At 41.3% G+C, this 24,408-nt stretch overlaps 2 protein-coding genes across 5 annotated transcripts in view; one reads left to right on the forward strand and one right to left on the reverse strand.

Moving 5' to 3' along the window:
• Nucleotides 1-21,051, reverse strand: part of fto (FTO alpha-ketoglutarate dependent dioxygenase) — a 187,832-nt gene extending 166,781 nt beyond the window's left edge. For 3 of the 4 annotated variants that reach the window (XM_088613960.1, XM_088613962.1, XM_088613959.1), the window contains exon 1: nt 20,900-21,047. In XM_088613960.1, coding sequence (XP_088470086.1) covers nt 20,900-20,941 — 42 coding nt within the window. In that variant the 5' untranslated portion in view covers nt 20,942-21,047. Of the gene's footprint in view, nt 1-20,899 lie in introns of all 4 variants that reach the window. The other variant, XM_088613961.1, reaches the window with a different exon arrangement.
• A 189-nt stretch (nt 21,052-21,240) lies between these two features.
• rpgrip1l (RPGRIP1 like) overlaps nt 21,241-24,408 on the forward strand; it is a 62,647-nt gene continuing 59,479 nt past the window's right edge. The window contains exon 1 of the mRNA XM_088613575.1: nt 21,241-21,362. The gene's annotated coding sequence lies outside the window, so the exon portion shown is untranslated. The remainder of the gene's footprint in view (nt 21,363-24,408) is intronic.

Here is a 24,408-nt window from a genome sequence, read left to right on the forward strand (position 1 = left end):
GAACATGCAAGAAAAACACTACTGAGAGGTTACACTACTGTATTTATTTGAGCACTGCATGCGCAGTGTCTGTACAGTTTCTTGCTTTGGCATTGCAGGGTTCAGTTAAAATGTTTCCTTTTTCCATTCACAATTAAAAAGCAGGTCACCTATTGTGACTGTAAAAGATCTTTAATTTAAGCAGACCAGGCATCAGTGGGATGTTTGCCCGCTGGAAGTTCTATGAAATTTGCATTTTGTACCGGTGTTCAAATATACATTCATTCTGAATGGGACAAATAATAGGTTTATTCCATGCTGAAAAAAAGAAGAAAGAAAACACAACGTTTTGGCTGTGGAGCCTCAGGCTCCACGGCTGAAACGTTGTGTTTCCTTTCTTCTCTTTTCACCATGGAATAAACCTATTACTTGTTCCTTTACAGCCTACGCATGCTGACGCAGCTCCCCACCTGAACTACATTCATTCTGAATGTCCTTTTTTCCCAAACATGGCATTTTATTCTTTATGTAGTATCACAAGAGGGTGTTCCCTGCATGCAGTGATGTAGAGAAGGAAAGTCTTCAAAAGATGAAAGCCGTTTCAGACTTAAACGTTCTGAGGGGACAGACTTCCTCCAGGGAGCTTCGTAATAAACTTATTTTAAACCTCTGCTCTGACTTCTTACACCTGTACAACACGGATTTTCCCAGCTACAATAACCTCCAGTGGAGATGTGTGGTAACACCAACAGGAACAAATGAGGTAGAAAAGCCTGGAATTTTTACTATGCTGCATTTGGAGAAACAAAATGGCGCTGAACTTTGTTTTCTCCAAGTCTAGCTCTTTGAAGCTGCTTTCACGGTCAGACAGGAACATGAACCTCAAAATCACATGCTTCTGTTTCTGGCACTGAAGAATGACGTGGCTTTGCAGTCACTGGGCAGACTACTCCTCAGGTGTCAGACCTCTGTGTCCTGACGAGAATTCACCCGCTGCTCAAATCTAGAGACACAGAGGGCAAGACTCCCCAATTTCCAGCCCTTACAATCCACACCACTGCAGTATACTGCTACAACCTGAATTGATCAGCAGAAGGATTTAACAGTGTGAAGTTGTGGATGGACAGCTCGACAAAATCTAATGGCTCCAGTTTCTGTTTTTTACATCTTCCGACCTTCAAGAAAGTGCACGTCCACAATTCATCCCCACAGACACTGATAAAGGGTTTAGATCGTGGACTCGTCCAGTAGGAGTTTTGTTTGAAAGATGGCAGATCAAGCATTAAACAATGCATCGTAACATTTGATGCATTTAATTTCTAAACACATGAATTTATAAAGACAGAAGAAAGTATTGACTCCCCCTTTCAGAATCTAGACACATTCTCCAGCTTAGCAGAAAACAGCAGTCCGCTGTCTGGGAAGAAGACTTCTATCATTCGTCTTTATAACAGATGTTGAAACACTTGAACCCTGACTAACTTTTTTAAGAGAGCACTAAATTTTAAAATGAGCACAGGGAACCATGTCTCTCTTCAATAGCATTGACAGGATGATTTTTTTTTTATAATGGAAATTCTTTTAATAGTAACAAACCCCACAAGCTGTTAGACTTGTATTAATGAAATAAGACTCACTTTCGTTATTTATCCCCTATGTTTAATGCAATATGTTACAACATTGTAGCCAATGTTAAAGCAAAATGTTAACAAATATTACAAGAATATTCTTATTCCTTGAAAACAGATTGAACCAAAATAGAATGAGCACATTTTGAAACGAGCTTTGCACTTAAATGTAATTAACGGCTGTAAAGAATAGGGAAAACCTGGTATTATAATCCCACACTTCACTGAAGAGAAGGTTATTATATACACCTACAGTATCTCTCAGCACTAGTTGTGCCCTCACTTCACTTACTTACCAAATAAAGCACTTTGTTCAATTAAGAGGTAGTACTAAACCAGTGCTCCTGGTTTAGTCACAGAAAAATATTCCTGTAATAAACTGTCCTTCTGGGAGGCCTGATAGTTTAAAGATAAAATGCCAACCTGTTGCATTTTTGTGAATTAATTTTAATCTGAGCAGCCAGTCACCAGCTGAGCAGTCACGCGGTCACACAACAGTTACTGTACCAAGTAATGTCTAAGCGCAGACAACTTCTTCCAGGCAGGAGAATTTCCTCCGTTATCTGTGTCAATAATTAAAAAATAACCAAGGGGAAGACAAAAAAAATACTGCCACTAACTTCTTGAAGTTAAAAAACTATTTTTTTTTTCAGTTTCCCACGTGCATTACACGTCGGTAAAAATTAACCCTGCCGCTGATCCACCAAACATTAATCTTAAACCTGCTTCATATTCCTTTCTGCCAGGCCGCATCCTGGCTGTGCGCTAGGAGCTGAAACCTCAGTTACCCTTGGCCATAAATCACGGGCTACCTCCAGCTTTCCCACACGCTCCGCACGGCACGCCTCGCCGGCTCACACAAGCAAAGAGTTAATTTATGCTTAAAACAACGCAAGTTGCGTTTGAAAAATGGGTTGGCTGCCAATGGCCTCTCTCTGAGGCATAGAGGAGTAAGTTAAAGGTCCACTAATTGTTGTTTCAATCTGGAGGGGAACATTGTTCATTTCACTTAGCAGCATGTTAGTGGAAGGAAGGACTATTAATATGAATATCTAGGTGATCTATCTATATTTGCACGAGGTTCCACTCTATACTAGCAAATGCTGTGCCCAGTTTAGTCCCGCATAATATTTTCCCAGCACTTTCCTGGGATCTAGGTGTTAAAATAAATCATCCATCACTTAGATTAAGTGAAATTCTCCCCAACTCTTGCACACCCCAGGAATAAAACACACCTTCCCACGTTCCTGTCAGCCTTTGGAAGCACCCTGATGGGGGCCAGCTATTTTCAGATTTGCCCTCCCCTCCCCACCACACACAGCTGGTATACTGCAGGTGTAGCACTGTCAGCAAATGCTCGCCTTCACTGTAAATAGACCAGGAATTTTCCTATCTATCATCCGCACGTATAGGAAAATGTTAAGCTGGTATGATCCAGGTAGAACAGTAAAGCTGAGCAGTTTACTGTGCCTTTATCCCGTACTTACCTTGCACAGCTACTTTTTTTTTTTGCATTTGAAATTCCTTCATTTTGATATCGCTAGTTATACACTTGCTGCTCTTCGCACTCTAATTCAATTACTCCAAACCCCTTTCATCCGAGTCCTATTTATATACAGGCACACCGAGATTTGTGCTGCGTGGAAATTTGCATTCATTAACGGGCCGTGATTAGCAGTTCGGCAGTAAATGTGCTGTACTACAGCAAAAGCCGAATCCCAAAGAGCAGTCAAGGAGATGTCAGTGTTTCAGAAAGCTTTCGCGAGGGAGGCAGGGAGAGAGAGAGGCTAGACGCTCACCCATTCTAAAATCGATATCGTTGTGCAAAGTGCAGCTGTACGATCCCCCCCCCCCCCAATCAGAGCATCCAGGGAGCGAAGGGAGGAACAGAGTTGTCCTCCAAGCCAGTCCCACAGGCAGTGTCAAGGACAGAGCCACTGTGGGTCTTCTGTGCACACTGCCCTTCTTGCCAGCTGCAGTGTGGATCAATAAGCAGCCAGAGCATTAAATTTCAACTCCTGTAGCTGTCATGCTCTTTAACTGGGTACAGACAACCACCATAATGGTTGAAACTTGACATTTTGTTTACCAAGTGAAGGATTTCAAATCTTTCCTAACAACAATTCAATAACGTGTTCTGCACCCATCTCATTTGTCTTCCTGCTCCATTGGAGAACGTGTCAATGTATGGTATCCCGATATAATCCGGGCTTCGGAAACAAAACACTGAATTGATTATTAGCCAAGATGAAAAAAAATAAATAAATCTGTAAAACAGCTCTGTTAAACTGTGGGTCTACATGCTGATTTTTAAGAAAAAAAATAAAGCTGAGAAATCTGTCATTCTAACTTAACTAAAAAATGAACAGTTGTTACTGTGCAAGAGGTGTGCCTTTAAACTCGATTTCCATACCAAGAAATTCAATCAAATAAATGTTTTTGACGAAAGACTGCAGAACAGGTATCATTCAATATCTTAGTATAATCTACAGTAATGAAAAGAAGTAATTTCCTGGCAAAACGTGTTGCAACCAAATATACACTAGCAGGCTCACATATTCATCAGTGCCAGCTCTAAACTATGCAGTTCCCACTTCACAACATGCCCACCTTAGTGATGAGGGCATTGAGCTGTATGGACCTGATCGCAGGAACAGTGCCCTTGTTTGAATAATCCTGGTCTGGTGTCAAGCAGTACGAAATGCCTTGCAGAGTTTGATACAAGGGGGGCAGACTGATTAAATTCCTCCACTGACAGGAGGCTCCTGCAAATCAGGTGGACTAAAGGTATGTTTCCTGTATCCATTTCAAGTGAGAGTAAATGTTTTATTGCTGCATTATCCACTGGAGAATGAGGCAAACGTTCTTTAATTGTTTTTTTCCACCAAACACTTGGACTTCAGGCTACATTCGGCAACACACATGCAGGGACTGCTTCTGAAACGCGTCTCTGCTTTTGAACTTAACATATGCAAAGCCCAATGACATTTATTTGTTTTAAATTCAAAAATTAAAATACAATTTAAAACAAATGGTAGGACATTACTTCTCTCTAATTCTTCAAAATAACTGGATGGCTGTTCATAGAGATTGTAAAGGGAGATTTACAACCATTTGAATAAAATATTTTACATACAGTATGCTCATTCACCATTAAGCATGTTGAAAATTAGACTTCATCAGCTTTGTAGACTTTTAGGAGTCGTCAAACAAATGCAAACCATCACCATTCCTACAAACTGTGACACTGTTACACTTTTACTTTTAAAACAAGGGTGGTAAAAAGCCGATTTGAACATCTCTGATGTCATATTAACTTGATGACTGCTGGCATTCAGGAATACATCAAAAATTATAATGTCTCTAAAACGCGATGCCAAATACTGTAGAAAAAAAAGTTTCGCTTAAGTGCCCCTCATTTTATAATTTTACTACTGAACAAAAGAAAATATTCTACCAGGAATTTAATAACTTAATCTTCTTTTTACTTTTCCCAATAGCCTGAATCGTGAAAGATTAACAGTGGGGAGGTTTACAAGCCCGCTACAGCATGCTGATTGGAAAATGTAATTGTTTGTGCTGCTCAGAGCACACATACTAAAGGGAGGTTAATATAAACCCACTGAAAACAGCAGCTCCAAAACCTTTGCTGCTGTGCAGGCCTTAGGTTCTGACCTGCTTCATTTCCTTTTCCCAGAATGCAGATTCTGTCACGTACAGAGACACTTTAAAATAAATGGCAGGTGTTGCTAAATACCCCTGTTAGTGTTAAATTCTGCTAATTATTACACCAAATCAGTCCAGTTAACAGGGTAGAGCTGGAGGAGGGCATGTTCTGGGGCATTTAATGGCTGGCTGGAACGGAGGTGAATATATTACACTATGCCCTTTAACAATAAAACAAATGCTCTGACATCTGAAGTTCACTCAGCTGAGAAGCGCTACAGGAAGCGGGGAGCGCAGCTGTACATACAGTGATATCCAAGTGCCATCTAGTGACAGCTCAGCAGCTTCCACTTTGCTGTGAATGCAGAGCCGAAGAGGCCGCACAGCACGCTCACACGGCACTAAAGGGAACAGGGCTGGCGTCGGATTAATCCAGGCGTTCCCCAGGCGCGAGTCAGGAGCAGGAGTTCGGTCCGTGGTCTGTCCGTCATTCAGGGCGTGAGGGCACAGCAGAGAGTGAGACCTGAGCACGGCTGACGAGCCAAAGGATCTGCACTTTGCAAGCGGGGTTCGTCTGAGTTTGAGTTTTGTGCCCCTTCATTTCTCCTGGACAGAATGAAAAGCACCAGGAATAAAAAAAAGAGAGCTCTAGAACAGAACCACAGGGCAGACGTCAGTCATAGAACAACAAAAGACACTGAAAAACTGCGGCGCTTCTAAATATTCAGACTTGACACTTACTTAAAACTATGTCTATTTGGCCAATCTCAGTATTAATGGAAGCAGGGGCCTCAACAAATGGGGAACACTTCCTTCAAAAGAAAATTTTTCCCAAAGAACCTAGCACCTTATAATGAAATTTAAAAAATTGTATCTTTCTGAAACCTTAAGTGATCTACGCTTTTGAAATTTCACACTGTAAGGAAACCTCGTTGTCTGACGTGTACTCCAGGTAGCTAAAAATAAACATACTTATCTAACTAAGCAATGTTCTCTTGCATTCAGAACTGCAACATTAATTTAAACATCAAATTTCCTTCCTAATGAGAATTTTGAGCTTAAAATAAAAGAATATAAATCTACAAAGACATCCATCAGCCAGTGAAAGTTTCCAGCAGTACTACAACCTTTTTTTATTTGATACTGGTACACCACACTCAAAAATGCCTTTTTTTCTAAATTCGAACATCATCCAGGGCAGCTTGAGGCCCTGAGTTCTGTTCTGAGGCACTTCTGTGTGGAGTCCGTAGAGCCTCCCTGTATCCATGGGAGTTCTCTCCAGGTACCCTAGTTTCTTCCCAACCTCCCAAAAACTTGCTGTCAAGGTGAAATATCCCTGAAAAACCTGCGCACGGGGCCTGTAATGCCCTGGCATCCCATTGAGGGTGTAGTCCCAACTTGTGCACTGCGCTTTTTGCAACAGGCTCCTCCTGCTTGCCGTGACCATTAACAGGAAAGAGTGTCTCTCCCATAGTGAATCATCTCACCCACTCATTAAAATCAAGAGTACGGACTTTCTTTTAAAAATCGTGTTATCTGTAAAAACGAATATAGCATTTATTTCCAGCAACAAGCTCGCATGTGAACTTTAATAAAATACCATTTCCCTAAGTAGCAAGCCAAAGAGGAAAGCCAGCAGGATATTGGACATTGTGTAGCTCATACATCTGGATTAAATAACAGACTCTTTCAGCCACTCTTAAAATATTTTGGTCTTCTCTTATTAGTTCCTAAAATCAAGGGTCAATTATTCCAAATAGATTAAGCTGTTAATATGCATTATTTTTCTAAATAGGATGTAAGTACAATTCAAACAAACATGGCTTGCACTATTTTTACTACTATTACTGGTAGCACTACAATACTGTGGTGGGCTGAAAAAAACATAGTGCCAAAGGAGTATCATAGAACATTGCAAGACGTTCTGATATCGTTACAAATGCGTGCCCAGGATCAGAAAAAGAGGTTTTATTGAATCATTATTCTCTTGCAAAAAGGTTAAATACCCAAGAGGTGGGTTTTTCCCAACCCACTGACCTGCATCCTTTGTAAACAAAACCAAAACAACACTGCACAGCTGCAATTAAAACTGTGGAAGTGCACAGACTGCAGTCAGCAATTACCTGATTAACTTCCCTTACTTATTAATGGACAGCGCAGGAAGAATAATGCCGGGGCTGAGGAAATGCCTGAATGGAAGGGGTATAAATACACCTCGGTCTGCAGTGCTGGACATCTGTTTTAAGATCCTGAAGTGGATTTTAGAAATGAGCTTCTGCAGCATGAGGGTTATATAACGTATACTGTATATGCCACACACTCACAAAGGGGAAGTGACATTAGCATCAAGGTGATGCACAAAAACGCAAAATGCAAATTTCAGCACGCTCAACACCTCCCTCTTCAATGGGTTTAAAGCCCAGCGAAATCAGGACAAACACATTCCGCTGATAAAATGTACAGCCATGCCATCTGTAGCAAGGGTTGGGTTTTCTTTCGATTTTGGACAGAAGCATCTCCTCTCCTGCAGACCTGTCCACCTCCTCTCATTAAAACTGACCTCCTCCCTTCTGCAGAGCAGAACAAACATAAATTACACTCGGCTGAAGCCCAGAGGTGAGAAAGATGGGAGCTGGGTGAAACGAGAAATAATGCTTGAGCCAAGCTAGGTCAGGCTTCCATTACAGCCGTTTCAAAAACTATTAATCTTGCTTGTAGTCAGTGGCCTAGAAATAATTACTTAATCTAACCTATGTAATACAGCATGACCAGTAGTTGGGACAGGTCAATTCTGAGATGCAGGAAAAGCCACAAATCATGAGTGCACCTCCCGCAGCTGGGGAAGGAGCGCCCCCTTCATGCCACGCCTGGACATCACACTCTCAGCACAGGTCAGACTGGGATGGCACACATCGGGAAACAGAGATGGCCACGCACGTCAGGAGAAATCTGGCTTTGTGAGCCCAAAGTCAAGAGAGGAGCCAGACCCCCTGCATGGCACTGAAACTCACTCAACTTTTCATCGTCTGGTTGTTAATGGTAGTTTAAAGGCATTTTAAACACTACGTTGCTTCTACCACTGAGGCTTGCATTGCAACTAGTCTGAATCTATCCACCCTCCGCAATTAACTCAATATCCACATGGACTAGAAAAAAATGTGGCCAAGACTCATGCAAACTTGCAGGATAAGTCTTGGATATAAAGGCTACACAAGAAGGGCTTTGCTTTGCATTTGAACTGGTACCTGTATTGCCAACACCCTGCAAACAGCAGACAGGTCTGTGCTGACAGCTAGGCTAAGGATGATGCATCCTGTGCTTTGATGATCTATACCAGAAATATAAAGTGGAACAGAAGCTCATGTGTCACATAAGGTGCAGATCCATACAGAATAATTATATTCTGCTAACTGCATTATTAAGTGTCCCAAAAGATCCCTAAGAGCTCGCTTTGCACTCAGGAGGGGACTCGCTTCATGCACTACTGCATGGCACAGAATGGAGATGCACAGCAGCCCCTCTGTACAGCAGATCAGGTGGAGAAGACAGAAAAACTGCACCGTGAATATGTGTCAGTAGTCTAGAAGATGTACTCAGTGCACACACCAGTGCATAGCTCTGTGCATATTTGTGCACCGAGACAGTACACTCTTACATGCACACACAGCATGTACACCGGGTACAATACATTGAGTTAAATAAACACACCCCTCGAATTCTTGTCACAACTGGAATCCCAGGTGCAAATTTAATTAGTTGAGGTGAAGTCTCCCTTGTTGTCTGGGGGTCCTTCATAAGGCAACTGTAAACAAGCAGTACATCGTAATCAGGTGTCACTGGATTGTTTGATCTTTTGCGAAACATGTCACAGATGCCTGGCAGAAAGTGGGTCGGCGTGGAGAACAAAAGGAAATAGCTGTCAGAGGATCGGGGAGATCGTGTGAGCGTGCCTATTAGCACTCTATCTTTCTGCTCCTGTCTCACGCTGCCCATATAAAGTGCGACTACTCTGACAGACTACTCAGTCATCTGCTATTTGATGTACAGTAATTTTACTAGAGTAAGCAGAAATCCTGGGAACACCTGATCAGCAGCAGAATCAAAAGCCAGAACAAAAGACACCAACAGTTCATCTTTCAAAACAAAATTATGGGCTGCACTCAGCTTTTCAAACAGCAATCGCTCCTCTCCACAGCGGAGAGCTTTCACTAACAACAAATGCCTCAGTCTCTCTCCGTCTTCCACACACACACTGGCTAACAAATGATATAGAGGTGCATACAGTGTACAGTACTGGATATATGCCCTCATTTAAATATTGTTTACTTCTCGCTTTTGAAAATCATTCCACGCATTTCAAAACATTTTAAGCTCCAAAAATGACAGCAAAACAGCAGCTTATTTTGCACTAGCATGCATACAAGATGACTTAAAATACTTTTTTAAAAACCTGCATACGTAAATCAACAATAAGACAAAAAAAGAAACCAAGTAGCAAAATAAAACTGAAAAAAAGCATTTGTCACTAACATCGCTTCACATAAGAAAACCAGTGTCGGAACATTTATACTGTTGAAGCTAACGATCTTCATTCTAATTGACAGTCATGGAAATACTGCTGCTACAGCATCCTGTAGAAGCTGATAAGAGAGCATTAACTCAACCACCCCCCCAAAAAAAAAATGTTTAAAGAATCTACTCACTAATCCCTATTGTCATCCCATTACAGAGAAGTGACTTACAGACATACATAACTCTGCAGAAGCTGTCTATTCCTCGCAAGTTAGGAGCTGTGGAGCTACTGTATGTGGGGAATCGCTTACTAAAGAGATTAAAGTGATGCCTATATCATATCTAAAAGAATGACAGAATTCTATACATTACTACCTACACAACACCATTGTAATTATGCCCCACAGTCCTTAAAATAAAGCGTTAAATCATGGTAATTATCCACATCCTTCACTAAACATTTCCTGTTTTTACTACCTTAAAAGGTACATTTACATTACAATCAGATACATAAAATTACAATCAGTTCCCGCTATAGTTAATAATGTCATACAGTAGTTATGTTCCATTCCATTCCGAGTTTTGGTTTTAACTGGTATTACCTTCTATTCTCTGGGAAGCCTGATCCTTTCTGCTTCTGAATACACATGCTACACAGCCAAGCTGGCCTGAAGTTGGGGGTCACTGTTGCTCTATAGGTAGTGTTAGTCTTGTTTGTCCGTATGCCAAGCATTCTCTTATTTCTGTCTAGGAGCCTCCAGGCCCACATCTCGGTAAAGAGTCACGATAGACATAGCAATGGCTCAGCGATGGTCCGGACGGCTGTCCGCTGGGGCACAGTGCAGGCTCTCAACGATTTCTCCTGTCAGTGTTAAAGATTGAAACAGCCTACAGGACAGGAGACTGGCATGATCTGGCTGCTTGTCTTACAAGTCAGAGTGCGGACGTACAGTATCTGAAGTCAAGCCATTTTTAAAATATACTAATTCTCCACTTTTACTAATTATACGAACTCTACACTTTTAGTCTGTTAGTCTTAATGTTAAGTTAGATCCTAGTTATTGACATTCAGCTGTAGCAGTGAGAATACAGCTTGTAGGAGACTGGAATGGGTCTCCTCCTATATGGAGAGAACCATTAAGTTACACAAATGTTAGAGAAATGTAATAAATGTGCAAGAAGACTGTAGTTCAGCAAGGAGGACATGTAATCACTTTTCCCATTCTACCAATGTCACTGGGTTATCTGGCACATTGTGCAGTTCAGGAACAGCAAACAAAACTGAGGCCGTTTTGCTTGAAGAGTCTGTTCCACTGGAGTTTTCTGGTTCTTTGGTCGTCTTTCTCGTTATTCGGGATTTTTAGATTTCAGACGCATGAGATTCAGAAAGTGGCTGCTCAGATCAGGTTGTGGATGTGACACTTCCTAAATCAGATAAAAAAGACCTTGCGTAACTCCAGGGCATAAACAGAGGAAGCCAGTTGACCCATCCTGTTCATTAACTACAGCAATGGAGTGTTTCCCAAAATACCACGGTTGCACCTGAGAGCAAAGAGAACAACAGAAAACAAGACTTTTGAGAGTAAGAGTTATTTGTGCAAAAGAAAGGCAAACGGATGTTGAAGGGGAAGTGGACAATTTCCATTTTTCTGAGAATTTAGCAATAAAACAATTTGCCACTTGACTGCTGTATGCAAGAAATGCAGTTTGCCTACTCGGTTTTGGGTCACAAAAAAGACTAGAGAAAAAAATTAGTAGAACCACAATATACTGTATAACAATGTGCTGCTGTAAGAAAAGGCAGCTAATTAATTTAAAAAAAACAGAAATCCTTATCTTACTCATACTTCAATTCAAAATGAAAAATCCCTCCATGCATATTCTGCACATTCCTGTGTGCTTCTTGGGTTTTAACACTGTGCTACAAATTACAGTGTCTGACCTCTCCCTGCCTCCACGTTACAGTATGAGCTCATAATCGACATTCCAGCTTGACAGCTGACCTGGGCACCGCAGGGTGCCCCTTGCCTCAGGCCGTCTTGTCTCTTCACGCGCAGGGCAGGACAGGCAAGACAACCCCGAGACTCCGAGCTGCCAGGCAGGGCTGCCCACTTTCTAAATTACAAGACGCGATACCCCCCCCCAACTCTCCCTGTCTCCCCTCTCTCACAAGAGACAACAGTTCAGGCTTTTACCCTGGCAACAAGATACGACCTGCTGGCCCCAGTGAAACTCATCTGAATAAATTGAACGAGAGACGGGAGAGAGAGAAAAAAATCTGCCTATATTATGATAGGAGGAGAGGGGGGGTAATATTCAGTCAGGGGCATTTTTTATGCACTTTTGATCATATAGTTGACAGCGCTGGAAGCTAGAAGTATGGACTGTTGAACAAAGGTTTAAAATCCTGATGAAACCCAACGGCGGGCTACTCTTGACAGTCAAATAATGACAAGCACGCCGCAGGCCGATGCCCGTCATTCAGAAACATTCCGTCCTGCTTTAACCATTGCACAGTGACTAAGTGGGGGGGTCAAAGGTTAAGCGCTAAGAAGACAGCGATGAAAGGCAACTGTCATGCACCAATGCTTACTGCGAGGCAGCGAGGAGTGGTTGTCTTCTGAAGAACATGCAAAGCGCACTCATTCTGTCCAGCCAGACACATACCTCAAGGTCCTAAATGAGACCATTGCCAATTCATGAAAAGCAGAAACTGACAGCATGCCACTCAAGCTGTCTGCCGCAAATCCTGCTCTTTTTCCGTCTCAAATCACAAATGCATGCAAAGTGTAGGCTTATGAACAGGAGCTCAGAAGTCTTTAAAAAAAAATACACATACAGGATTTTGTGCACAGAAGAAAACTGGTAACTAAAACAAAGGAAACTCCCAGACAATCTTTAACGAGACAACTCCACAAATGCACAAAGAAGCTACAGTATGAAACAATTCAGAAACAAAGCCACTTCATCATTTAAAGCCTATATGAAAAAGACAACGCTATCATGCGTAAATACTTGTGATGTGATCCTAATGCTGCATTTCGGCAGCAAAGACCTTTAAAGAAACAGGTACCTTTAAAAAGACCAACTCTAACCTCTTTTTACCACAACAGTAAAATTTCACGGAACGCATAGCATGGGGTGGGCCTTTAAACCTCACAACGTTGTTTGGGAGAAAAAAAAATGGCGGCCCACTTTCATCTCATTTTCTTCCAAGTCGATGACTACCACCTGACTGGAGCGTTCAGGAGCAAGGTTAAGATGTTTTATTATTAGGAACAGGAGAAAGAAAGGGCTGCAGTGGGGAGTGGAGAGTGTCAGTACATTAAAACAACAGTGAGTAATGAGTCAGGGCATTTCCACGGCACCCCAGACCTGCACAAACTGTACCAGGTACCAGTCAGTCCCTCACGTGCACTGTGCTTATTTATAGAAAAGCTCCTATAATCTGTGACTCAACAGTAAACATTTACAGTGGCTTGTGAAAGGCCCACCTAGCGGTGTTTTTGCACAAAGGCGCAGGACTTTTAATCTGAAACAGACATCTGGCTGCATTCAGTTTAGACAATTTCACTTTATTTGTAAGATGAGCTGTAATAAAAAAACAAAAACTTGGAATATCATGCTATGTAGCAGAAAGACCCAATAAAGGATACAATGGTTTGCAAGATTAAGGAGGCAGCCTCTTATCATGTTTTGGTCTTCGAGCCAGTAGGACACCCGGAACGTATAGTTAATACCGTCACCACAATGGAAAGTGACGCGTTGAACAGTATTAAAGACAGGCAGAGTTCATGCTTCTCTCATCTGGGTATCAGGTCTTTCACATATCCGAAGAAACTTACTGCACAGGAGATAAAAAGGTCCCTGATCTTGGGTTCTCTTAAGAAGACACCCCCAAATCAAGAGTCACCACAACCTATTCGGAACCTGTTTGGCCTTTCTTACATTCCTAAATGGTTTAGAAAAGACATCACAACAGCCTCTCTCATGCGAAATCTGCAGCAGGTGACTTCTGAATTTGGAAATGTAAAGAAAATGACCAGAATATATGTACAGAGGACATCCCTTTAACTTGACATTGCAGTAAAGGAACTAAAGATTAATGTACCATTTATTTTACTTATTTATCCAAGCACTGTGTTTTAAATGAAGAGCAGATAAGTAAGAGCGCACCGGGAAACTTTTACACCACCTCCTGGGCACGTCTTTGCCCATTAGGGCCAGCGCAGCAACGCACTGCTTGGACAGGAAGTCACAAAACTTCACCTCGCATCATACTAATCAACCTGCGTGCTTACACCCGATCAATGCTGCAGCTCAGGCCTTGGGGGTTGTGGAATAATACTAAAAACTTCATATTAATTCATTGATTTAGTTTTCAGCATAGTATATCATTGAGCTCCAAAGGGAACAAAAAAAAGAGCTATTTGTGAGGTCAACCACAGCACAGACATATGTTGACATGATATTGATGGCAAGGTAGAAAGAAATTACCAAATATCTAGATCAATACCTAGTTTCACTGTTACAGCCTTCAGAAGACATAAATATATATTCTTTACGGCTACAGAAATGGAAATAATGAAAGTGAGAGATAAATGTTTCCCTCAAGGTAAACTATTTGATTAGCTGAGGGCAGAGGTGATGAAAGCTGTACTGATGAGAAAACTTTACACCTTTAAATAAATGGCTGAAGTGGACTATGCAATAGGCCACATAAGTGATAGATCACAAGCAGGCAGCATTGATATTTTTCACCCCCTTAACGGACTTCTTATTAACATGTAAGGGTGCACACGCAGTCTGTAATTGTGCAGTCATGCGTTAATTAATAACGCTTACATTGCTTTCACAGTGGATACCCATCTCATCCTGTGAATATGGCCTGCAGGAGTCACAAACAGTGGAGCTGTTAAGAATCACAGCTGCACAATTCTTTCCACTGGCCCACATTTTCCCCACGCTGAATCAGAACCATGAGGACCAGCGCTAGCGCGCTTCAAGGCCTCGTGATATTCCAGTTCACCATAATTCGTGGTGCTGCTGACCATGAGCACAAACACTTGCTACATCTCCCTCTTGGTTCACTATTACCCTCAAGACACGACAAATCTGTGGTGAACCAGAATCTTTGTGACTTTATAGGAGGCGATGCAGTACAGTGCTGACGCTGCCAATATCAACCTCCCGCAAAAGACAAAAATTATTTCCGTAAAGCAAGCCTAATGCAGCTCCATTTTCAAATGCAATGTCCAGCACTTGCTTTCGAATGAGAATCATAAGTTAGAGGAAGCAGGCAATTCAATGCCCCTTAATTAAGAGGGAGATGCAGTGCTTTAAACCACAGGGACAGGCCAAACACTGCCAATCTGGGAAGACAGAGTAATCCTGTCCAGTAAGCAGGACCACCCGAACGCCACCCCCACATGGCATGGTCCTAAATCACAGGGACATAAACAGCCTGAGCATCCCTCTCCCAACAGGCAGTAAAAAGCACAGGACACAGGCCGGGGCTGGATTAACACTTCCTCGGCGATAAGTAATTTTATAGAGGATTAGTAGCATGATGGGCTGATCAATACCCGGTGCTCGGGCTATTATGAATGCAGCAGGAAATTGCCCCCTCTGGTAATAAAGCACCGCGTCTGGGCTTTCCTTCATTTGCCAGGTCCATTAGTGTAATGGTCCCCAACACTCTCGGCCTGCGGTATTTTTTCCCCCTCCTCCCTGCGCGGGCCAGCGGGGGTCTGATGAAGCCGGCAAGAGGCGCGTGGCACTCCGCCGTTCCTCACGGGCTCGGGATGTAAATCTACCCACCGCGGGCAGCGCGCTGCCCGGCTCTGCGATCCGAAGTCTGTTTTATGAGAGCAGCCGACACTATTTCTCAATTATTGGCCCATTAATAGCGTCAGCAGCCAATACCATGACTAAAACATCAAAATTGCTGGTGGCAAATAAGATGCTGATTCTGCTGATAGTGACACCCGCTCTGCCTAAATACCGGGCCTGACAAGACAGGAGGACACACCAGCCCCCCATAAATTGTTCTGTTTACACTAATTCACTGGTTAACATTTTGTTGAGGAATTGATTAACTATATTTAGACTCGTGGCCACATAATCAGGTTTTTTGCTTTAGTACTTTGTTAATTTAACCGAATTGCCCTGGGAAACACAAAACACTTTAATGAGCGCCGCAGAGATTAAATTGCAAATCACTGGTGTGAGCGTTTGGAATTAGAGAGTGTGAATCTCCTCTGTTGTGAGACGTATCCTGAAGGACCAGGTGATCGGAATTAAAGGTTGTTTAACCCCAAGATAACAAGCAAATTTAGACTCTCTCTCCACTTTAAACTGCATCAACCATTGCTGAACTGAGACCCTTTGGTCTAAGAAATGGTATTTACTGGAAAACAAACAGGGGCTGTTGAAGAGCTACAACCCACCTCCATGTGGAAGAGAAGGATATTTAATGAATAAGTGTTCAAAACACTATGGCATGACCTTCATAATTCAAATTAAAGCATCCTTTTTTATTAATATGGGTTTAGGATTCTTTAGCATAAATCTATTTAGCTTCCTGGGTATACACACACACAGTACTGTATTCCCATCCTGCAGTTACTAGGCTTGCATACAAAAATATATAGCATTATCTTTTCAGAGTTTATGAAATTTGTACACTTTGTGCTTGAGTTTCCAGATAAGCTTAGCAATCTACATATTGGTTTGATCAGACTAAGTTCTCCAATTCATTTAGCCACTGTTGCTGGATCTGTGCCATGTTGTAAACAATGATAAGACTAGTCTGACTTTCATGCCTTAGCAATCAAAACTACTGTGCCTTGAAAGAGCACTGCAAATAGGAACAAACCTAAAAATACTAAATAATTCTTGGAAACACAATTTTATCGCTTCGTGTTATAGCTGGCCATCCTGGAGCAACCACATCTAAATTTGATTAAAAACAGCCCTCTGTAAGGGCTTTTGCCATGAGCTCACTCACAAAAGCCTATCAACACCCTTACATCACGGAGATAAAGAACACCATTATGTCCTACTTCTATTACACGCAAGGTTAAGAAAATTATCATTAGAACTAAAATAGAGGATCGCCTATATAACAGTAGGATTTCATGTCAACATGAAACTAGAAAGGGTAGATAATCTTGTAACTTGACAATTTGGAGAAGAAATATAAATGCCAACACAAAGATTGGACATATAATTAAACAAGTAGAATGTAAATGTAGGGTTTTTCTGTTGGAACTGTTGGATGTATTAGAAGGACATCACTTAGAATTTCCATCAGCACGGTAGAAAGAAAGATATTGCCACTCTGGAAGCCATCCAGACAACAGCAATCAAATAATTCCTGGGATTGGAGCAACATCCGACTCTGACAGTCAGCAATAAATGGATCTTTTTTTTCCCGTCTCAAAGAGGGAGGACTACAAGAAAACATACAGTAACTTTGTATTTGTATTTCAACATCCTCAAAGACACCAATGATGTCCATTAAAGTATTGTCTGCTCTTCACAGAAAGCACCGCACAGGTGGAAACAAAGAGAAAGTGGTTTTAAAACAGAAATGGAGGCCTTTCTTCACAAGGAGTTGTGGTAGTCTGGAACAAGCTTTATAGTGGAAACTGATACAGTGGTGTCTTTCACGAAAGGACTGAAAGAAATATTCGGGTGGGATCAACCAAATGAGACAGGTGGGCTCTGCCATTTGTAGTCCATGACTGTATCTCCAGTTTCTTCAGAACATCCATTTAAAATGGACAGAAATGAAACCGAGAAGAAAAAAGCATTGTGTGTTAAACGCACGATATTACAAACTGTTATCGGTTTCAGGCTGCCAATAATTGTATCCAAATATGAGCTGTAAAAAGGCTCATCTATGACTTCATTGGATAAAGAATCAAAATTCCATTCTTGGAGTAATATGATTTGCACAGGGTAAATACCAGCACACATTGGTATCACACTGGCAGATATCCAAATCTCAAACTATATTTGTGGGCAAGATGTTATTTTTCTGTAGCTTTCTGTTATTTACTTTTTTACTCCCTGTGGCTTCTCCTCTTAGACACTCCAATGAAAATGAGAAATTAAATGCTCATGTGTCAGCTCAGAGCATTAAGCTTCAAGAGCAAGAATGTTCTAACAGCAGATTGGTCTAAATCTGTCTCTGTTGTCGTCAGTGGAACTCATCAATCATATCAGTATAATTAATTCAATGTCTAGTAAAAGCGATGAGTCCCCAATGATTTTAAAATAAGGATTTGGAGATTTCTGAGCACTGTTTATACCGTGCATATGTATGCTCAAAACAGATCTGTGTCTGCTTTGTCATTTAAAACCAGAGCACTTTGTCCAAAATACAATTCAAACCTCTGGTTAAACACCACTTATTTTGTTAACGACATGCTGCATGCATTTTCAGACTCTTCTCTTGAAAATGAAATCTGAAAGGGCACATTACATCTCGATAATTGACAACATGAAAAAAAGCAAACGTTCCTGGGCTTTGCCATTTTCCGTTTTATCCATTTAAAGTCTATAGCTATCCCACAGTAAAGAGCTATGGAGATGAACTTTATCCTTATAATTTGGTTTATCTGTGGTTTTCCAGTAGTTCTGGAAGTTAAATACATTTCCTTTTTTATCCATGAACAGCAATTTTTCTCCTTTCATCCTTTTCTTTTCTTTTTTTAAACCACGAAGTAAAAGCATCAGGCTTACTGGTCTGATGGCCAGCTGGAATGAGTTCTCTCCCAGCTCATATGGACAACATCACTGCAGCAATAAACGAGAGGAACCACGTTCTGCATACTTTCTCCGCTGTCTTACATGATCGAAACACGTGTGCTGATCTGAAGAAATGGACGGGGCAGCAAACGAGAGGCCTCATTCGGAGGCAAGGCACAGTGGATCCAGTCCTGTACCTGTTCTTTATTTTAAACCCTTACTCGCAATAAGATGTCAAAAAAGACCTGGGGATTACATTTATATAGGCAGGCAGAGAATGGAGCAATCTGAGTGAAGTAAAGTGTTCAAGGGTACAGTGACCCCATGACCCTCAGCCTCCCTGTCCTGACAGACACTCCAACTGCAACCTGATGCACTGGAGCTCCATATCATGTAACGCTATAGGGTCGTATTTCGATTTGGTCACTGTGGAACCTTATGGTTAGAAGTTTTATTAAGAATCACACTTCAAAACAGTAGCTGCATTTCCAGTCCCAGCCTCTCCTAACACACAGCCCACAACCAGCCCTACAAGTATCCAGAAATTGTATACTTGTGCACCTTCGTCTCTCTGCGTATCAGTTAGCATGTCCTAATTCTCTACCTGAATTGCACCGTACAGTTTTGTATCGGAGGCTCTGGGCTGTTCCGACGCATGTCGTTCCCCGTGCCTGTAATTAAAACAAGAGGTCAAGCTGCTGGGTGACAGCTTTATTGCCTGTTGCTTTTAAGACTTTTTCCAAGGAGGGCTGTATTGTTCACTTGCGATTAATGACAGGGTATCAGCCTTGATTCCATGCACATTTGTCTTCTTATTTATATATTTCTAAACAACCCAGTATTACATCTGAAGGAGATGTCGTTGCCGTATACAAATAAATGAAGTCTACGCAGCTGAATTTGCAGAGTTGTAGCTCGTGAAGCTGAACGCACAGGGCCAGTGGCACTAATGGTGCAGCACATTCACCATCCCCTAGGATCCCTGGGACAGATCCCCCCAGCTCTCAGCAGGTAACCACCATGCCAAAACCTTTCAGAAGTTGTACCAAATCCTGCTTTACGCTGCATGCCCACCTCCAAGTTTCCTGACTCTCCATCTTGGCCTACAGCGATGTGGGCTGCAGAATAGCCTTTGAATCTGTTCTTGACATCACGGGCGAACTCCTCATTGGGACTTTCTTCGATTAACCAGTTTAATCTCCATGCTGGATAGATGCTTCATCGGTTTAAATTTATTTTGGGATCGTTATAAGTGGAAACACCTTATTGTCTCAAAAAATGTATTGTAATTCTCTGCACTGCCCTACATTTTAAGATGCAGTAGCTGTATCTGAACAAACCAGCCAAAAGCAACAACCAGCTCATTATCATCTCAATTTGCACAATGACCAGACCAAAGAACTGGACCTATCAGATCAGCCATTCAAACAATGGAAAGATTAAATATTACTCCGGCTGTTTTTTTCCTACAAGTCTACAATGTTAGATATGAACCAGCTGAATGGTATGATGACTTTTCTTATGTCAAAGGCTCCTGCTGCAACCCCAGATGATTAAGTGCATTAAAAGTAATGTATTTGCACAGTAACAGGCAAAGAGAACAATCTTTACTACCTAACACAGGAATCTCAAACTCAGTTCCTGGAGGGCCCAGAAAGGGTTTTTTTTTCTGATACGTGTTCCACCCTACCTGTGCTTTTGGTAACATAATTGACCCAATTATTTAATTACCTGCATAACTGTAATACATCTAACCAGGCTCCAAGTCGTTTTACAGGTAACTGGGGCTTATGATGAAGCAAACGCTTTGAGTAATCAATTCCATAAAAATAAAACAGCTGGACAGCCCCTGTAGATATCAGGTTCATTTGGTTTCTCAGGCTGGAAGAAATATAAGCAAACACCGAGACTTCCCCAGTAACCTAAGATGAGACCCATAATCTAAATATTTAACTGGCAATTCACAGCTTGAGCTAGATCATTAAGGGTATTTAGGATTATAAAATAATTTAATAAGAATGCACCTGTCATTTCGGCACATGTTAATACCAGCGGCCGATGTGTGATTGCTACGCTGCTGCTTAATAGCAGATTCAAACCAGATTGTTTTTCCTTTGTATTTTCATTTACCGAGAAAAAAGAATACCAAGTTACTAATACACTTATCGGCGATTAGTATAGTCCCGATTAGTATAGTTAGACGTTTGGGTACTTAAACAACACACACTCCAAATTCAAGCTGAATAGCAATGCTGCTTCTGCAAATGAAATAAAATGTAACAATCAGAACAGACGCGTGTCGTTCTTTAAACTTTGCCCGATTTTGTTGCATTTAACATAAGAATAGCAAACAATACCTTAATCTCCTTCTCTGTCTCAAAAGCTTCAGACCTCTTCATGTTGCTTAAGTTTTATTTACGCCAGTTTAAATCACCGCCTTGTCGCAGTAAAGGGTTTTTTGGGAACTGTAGTTCTACATGTGGGGGATACGATGTGTATACAATGCGTATTGTGCAAAGGAGAAAACTCAAATTCCCTACAGGCACACTGCACTCTGAAGCGTCAGACAAAGGATCTGCGTGGCTCTGTAGTTCAGTACAAGGCTGCCACTACAAACCTGCACCATTCCTCCTCTGTGGTTGGAGGAACCACGGCTACATACCAGCACAGTTAACAAGTTACAAACTACATTTCCCAAGAGTCTCCCAAAGGGAGGCGCATGCTCAGATGCACTGCCGTTTTTGTCGTAAACGGAAAGGGAGATGTTTGTTAGCAACGGTCGTTGTGGTAAATGAGTTGGTGTGCATTTCTTTTGACCAGGTAAGATTCATGTAATGGTACAAAAATGCATTGACCCATTGGCTTATGTTTTAATATGTATTTTGATCATGCTGTTTCACTGTTCACATTAATGTGTGGATGAAAGCGTATCTAGGTAACTTACTCTTGAATGTTTTTTTCTCCGTCCTTTTTTCTTAGTGTTTGTTTTACTGAGAATTAGAAGGCTAAATCTAAAAACCACACAAATTAAGGATTTGCGCTATTATTATTTTGAATGACGACTGGCATGGGTAATCTTTTATCAATAACGCGAGAGAGCTAAGTTAGCTGACCAATCACGTGTTAATTGCTATAAAAACGAATACATTACTTCGCCTGTCTTTAATTATGAGAGCACCCTGCACATCTTTCAGCCAGGATGCCATATTGCCTTTTTAATATATGTATGGGTGTATTGTATGCATGGCTCTGCGATCAATTTATACTGTGTCGAAGTAACTGACAAAGAGTATTAGGCAGGAATGTGCGTTTAAATTGCAAAAATCTACCTGCGGTCTATTTCCAACCTTTCGACCTAGAGCGGACTTCAGCCCTCGTCCTGAAGAGCCATATTGCAGCAGGTCTCATAGGTCACCATCAAATCACCAATATCTAAAGAGAACAGATAATTACAATGCGATCAATCAAACAGTTGTTAAATGAAGCAATTATAGATATTATAGACATGAAGACATCTAGGGCTTCTCCTCAAGAGTAAAGAGGCCGGTATCTGAACAACCTTCCCTTTCAAACAACAGAGCTTTCTTGATTGAGCAGATTATTCGCTTGGTTTCAGTAATACCCTACTTTAAATATATTTTTCCCAACTATTTCACGCAACACAATTTCATCAGTCTCTCAATTTCCAAAATTAAGGATTTACTACTGTATTTATGAGTGCCTTATGAAGCTTGTAATAGGAGATGAGTGTTCTCCTGGGTTTCCTCCCACAGTCTAGAGACATGCTGGTAAGTTAATTGGCTTCTGGAAAACTTGGCCTTGGTGTGAGAGCGTGTGTGTCTGTGTGCCCTGTGACGGACTGGGGTCCTGTCCAGGATGGATCCTGCCTTGTGTCCGTTGCTTACTGGGATAAGCTCTGGCTCCTCCATGACCCTGAATTGGATGAAGCAGTTAGAAAATGGATGGTATGTGGTATGTGGTATGGACATATCATGAGGAGGGACGTGGAGGAAGTAACAAAGAGGGTAATGGAATTTGAGGTGGAAGGTAACAGAGGAAGAGGCAGGCCTAGAAAGAGATGGATAGATTGTGTGAGAAAAGATATGGAGGTATGTGAAGTGAGTGAGGAAGATGTGCTCGACAGAGACTAGTGGAGAAGAGCAACCAAAGCAGCTGACCCCAGGACAGTCTGGGACTAAGGCTGTGAAAATGAAGAAGAAGAAGAAGAAGAAGAAGAGTTAGAAAATGGATGGATGAATTTTGTCCCTTCTCCTTAAGTCTAACTGGTACTGGACATTCGTTCTTGTGCTTGTACACCTAACTGAGGAGAGTTCTGAAACCCAGCAGTTGTCACAGGGATCATATGCTTTGCAAATAACGTACTTTTTAAAGCGGGATGAAAATATTTCAACACTAAATAAAACTGAAATCAATTCATTAGTGGTTAAGAACCGAGTAGGAGCAAAGTGTCAAAGAGGTAGCAGTCCCCTAGTTCCATAGCTGAGAACCACTGTTTTAGGCTGTGAAAGTCAGGTGAAGTGTAAGAAATTGAGATGTGCTATACACACACATCTCAAAACTCTGTTTTCTTTAAACTGAGAACAGGTGTGTTGTTTGGTTTACTGGCTTGAAGCATGCAGTTGATATTATATGCAGTTGATATTAAAAGGTGGTTCTTCAGTCAGATTGGTAGGGAAATGGAAGGCACGCTTTATTACCTGCTCAGCTTCCTCGCGCCTATTTGCAAGTGAGAAAAAAATATTCACATGGTGACATACACTCACTGGACCACCATTGTCATTTAAAATAAAGGACCATTTAGCAAGCTGTACCAAGCAGCTGAACACATGGTTGGGCACATCCGGGTTCTGTTAGGCATCTTAGCCAGGCCTTTTCATCCAGCATTATGCACCTTATCTATCATTAGCAGTTGTCTGCCCATCGAAGGAAAATGTTAAGGTTCCATCTGTCCTCCAGTATGTTAACAACTTTTTGTGAACATCTTATTGATTTTTAACAGAACATTTCAACAGAAAAAAATATATCACCAGGAGTACAAAAAAATGAGTTAACTGCAAACTTTAAATCCTGTTAACAAAGGGTATCTTCCATTCGTCTTGAAACTTCTCTTTTATGAGTTACTTGAAGTGCCTTTGATGAAGACTTAAGCAGTGTTTTCCATGTTATTAATCATCACTCTTCTGGGTGCTGTCTAAAAGTGCAATTCATTAACTGCCAGCCAATTCTGCATTATAAGCAGTTAAAAAATTAAAACATTATGTGTGTCAGAAAGAAAGCGACCTTTGTGGTACAGTGAATTGTGCAAAGATATGGCATGTATACTTAAGTCTTTAGAGTCAGAAACACCTGGTAATGCAACTATAAAACACATCTTTACATGATGTATGTTCACGCAGATGTTAAACAGGTGCTAGAAACTTGAAAGTTGAAGTGGGCTTTTTCATGAGGTAGAACAAAGTGCTTGTCTGGTAATGTTGTAAATCACACAGACTAAAGATATTTTTGACAAGACATATGCTGGGTCTGTATTCTCAAAAACCAAAACGCAAATTGCTGTACTCACATTTATGATGAAGTGGTAGATTTTTGTCCACAAAACAAAATGGTAAACAAAAGTGCAAGTTTATATTATTTGTATTATGTATGTCTCTAAATCCATTGTTTTATTTATGATGGAAAGAGACCCTGTATGATTTTTAAAGGATTTTAATATTTTGAAAGACACCATTAATCTGGAATAGTTCAAATAGGTAGCTGCTTCAGCACGTGTAGGCTGCAACAGAACAAGTAAAGGTTTATTCCATGCTGAACAAAGAAGAAAAGAAACGCAACGTTTTAGCTGTGG

This window comes from Lepisosteus platostomus, chromosome 20 (genome assembly GCF_059453375.1).
Source record: "Lepisosteus platostomus isolate fLepPlt1 chromosome 20, fLepPlt1.hap1, whole genome shotgun sequence".
In the NCBI taxonomy this organism is placed as follows: Eukaryota; Metazoa; Chordata; class Actinopteri; order Semionotiformes; family Lepisosteidae; genus Lepisosteus; species Lepisosteus platostomus.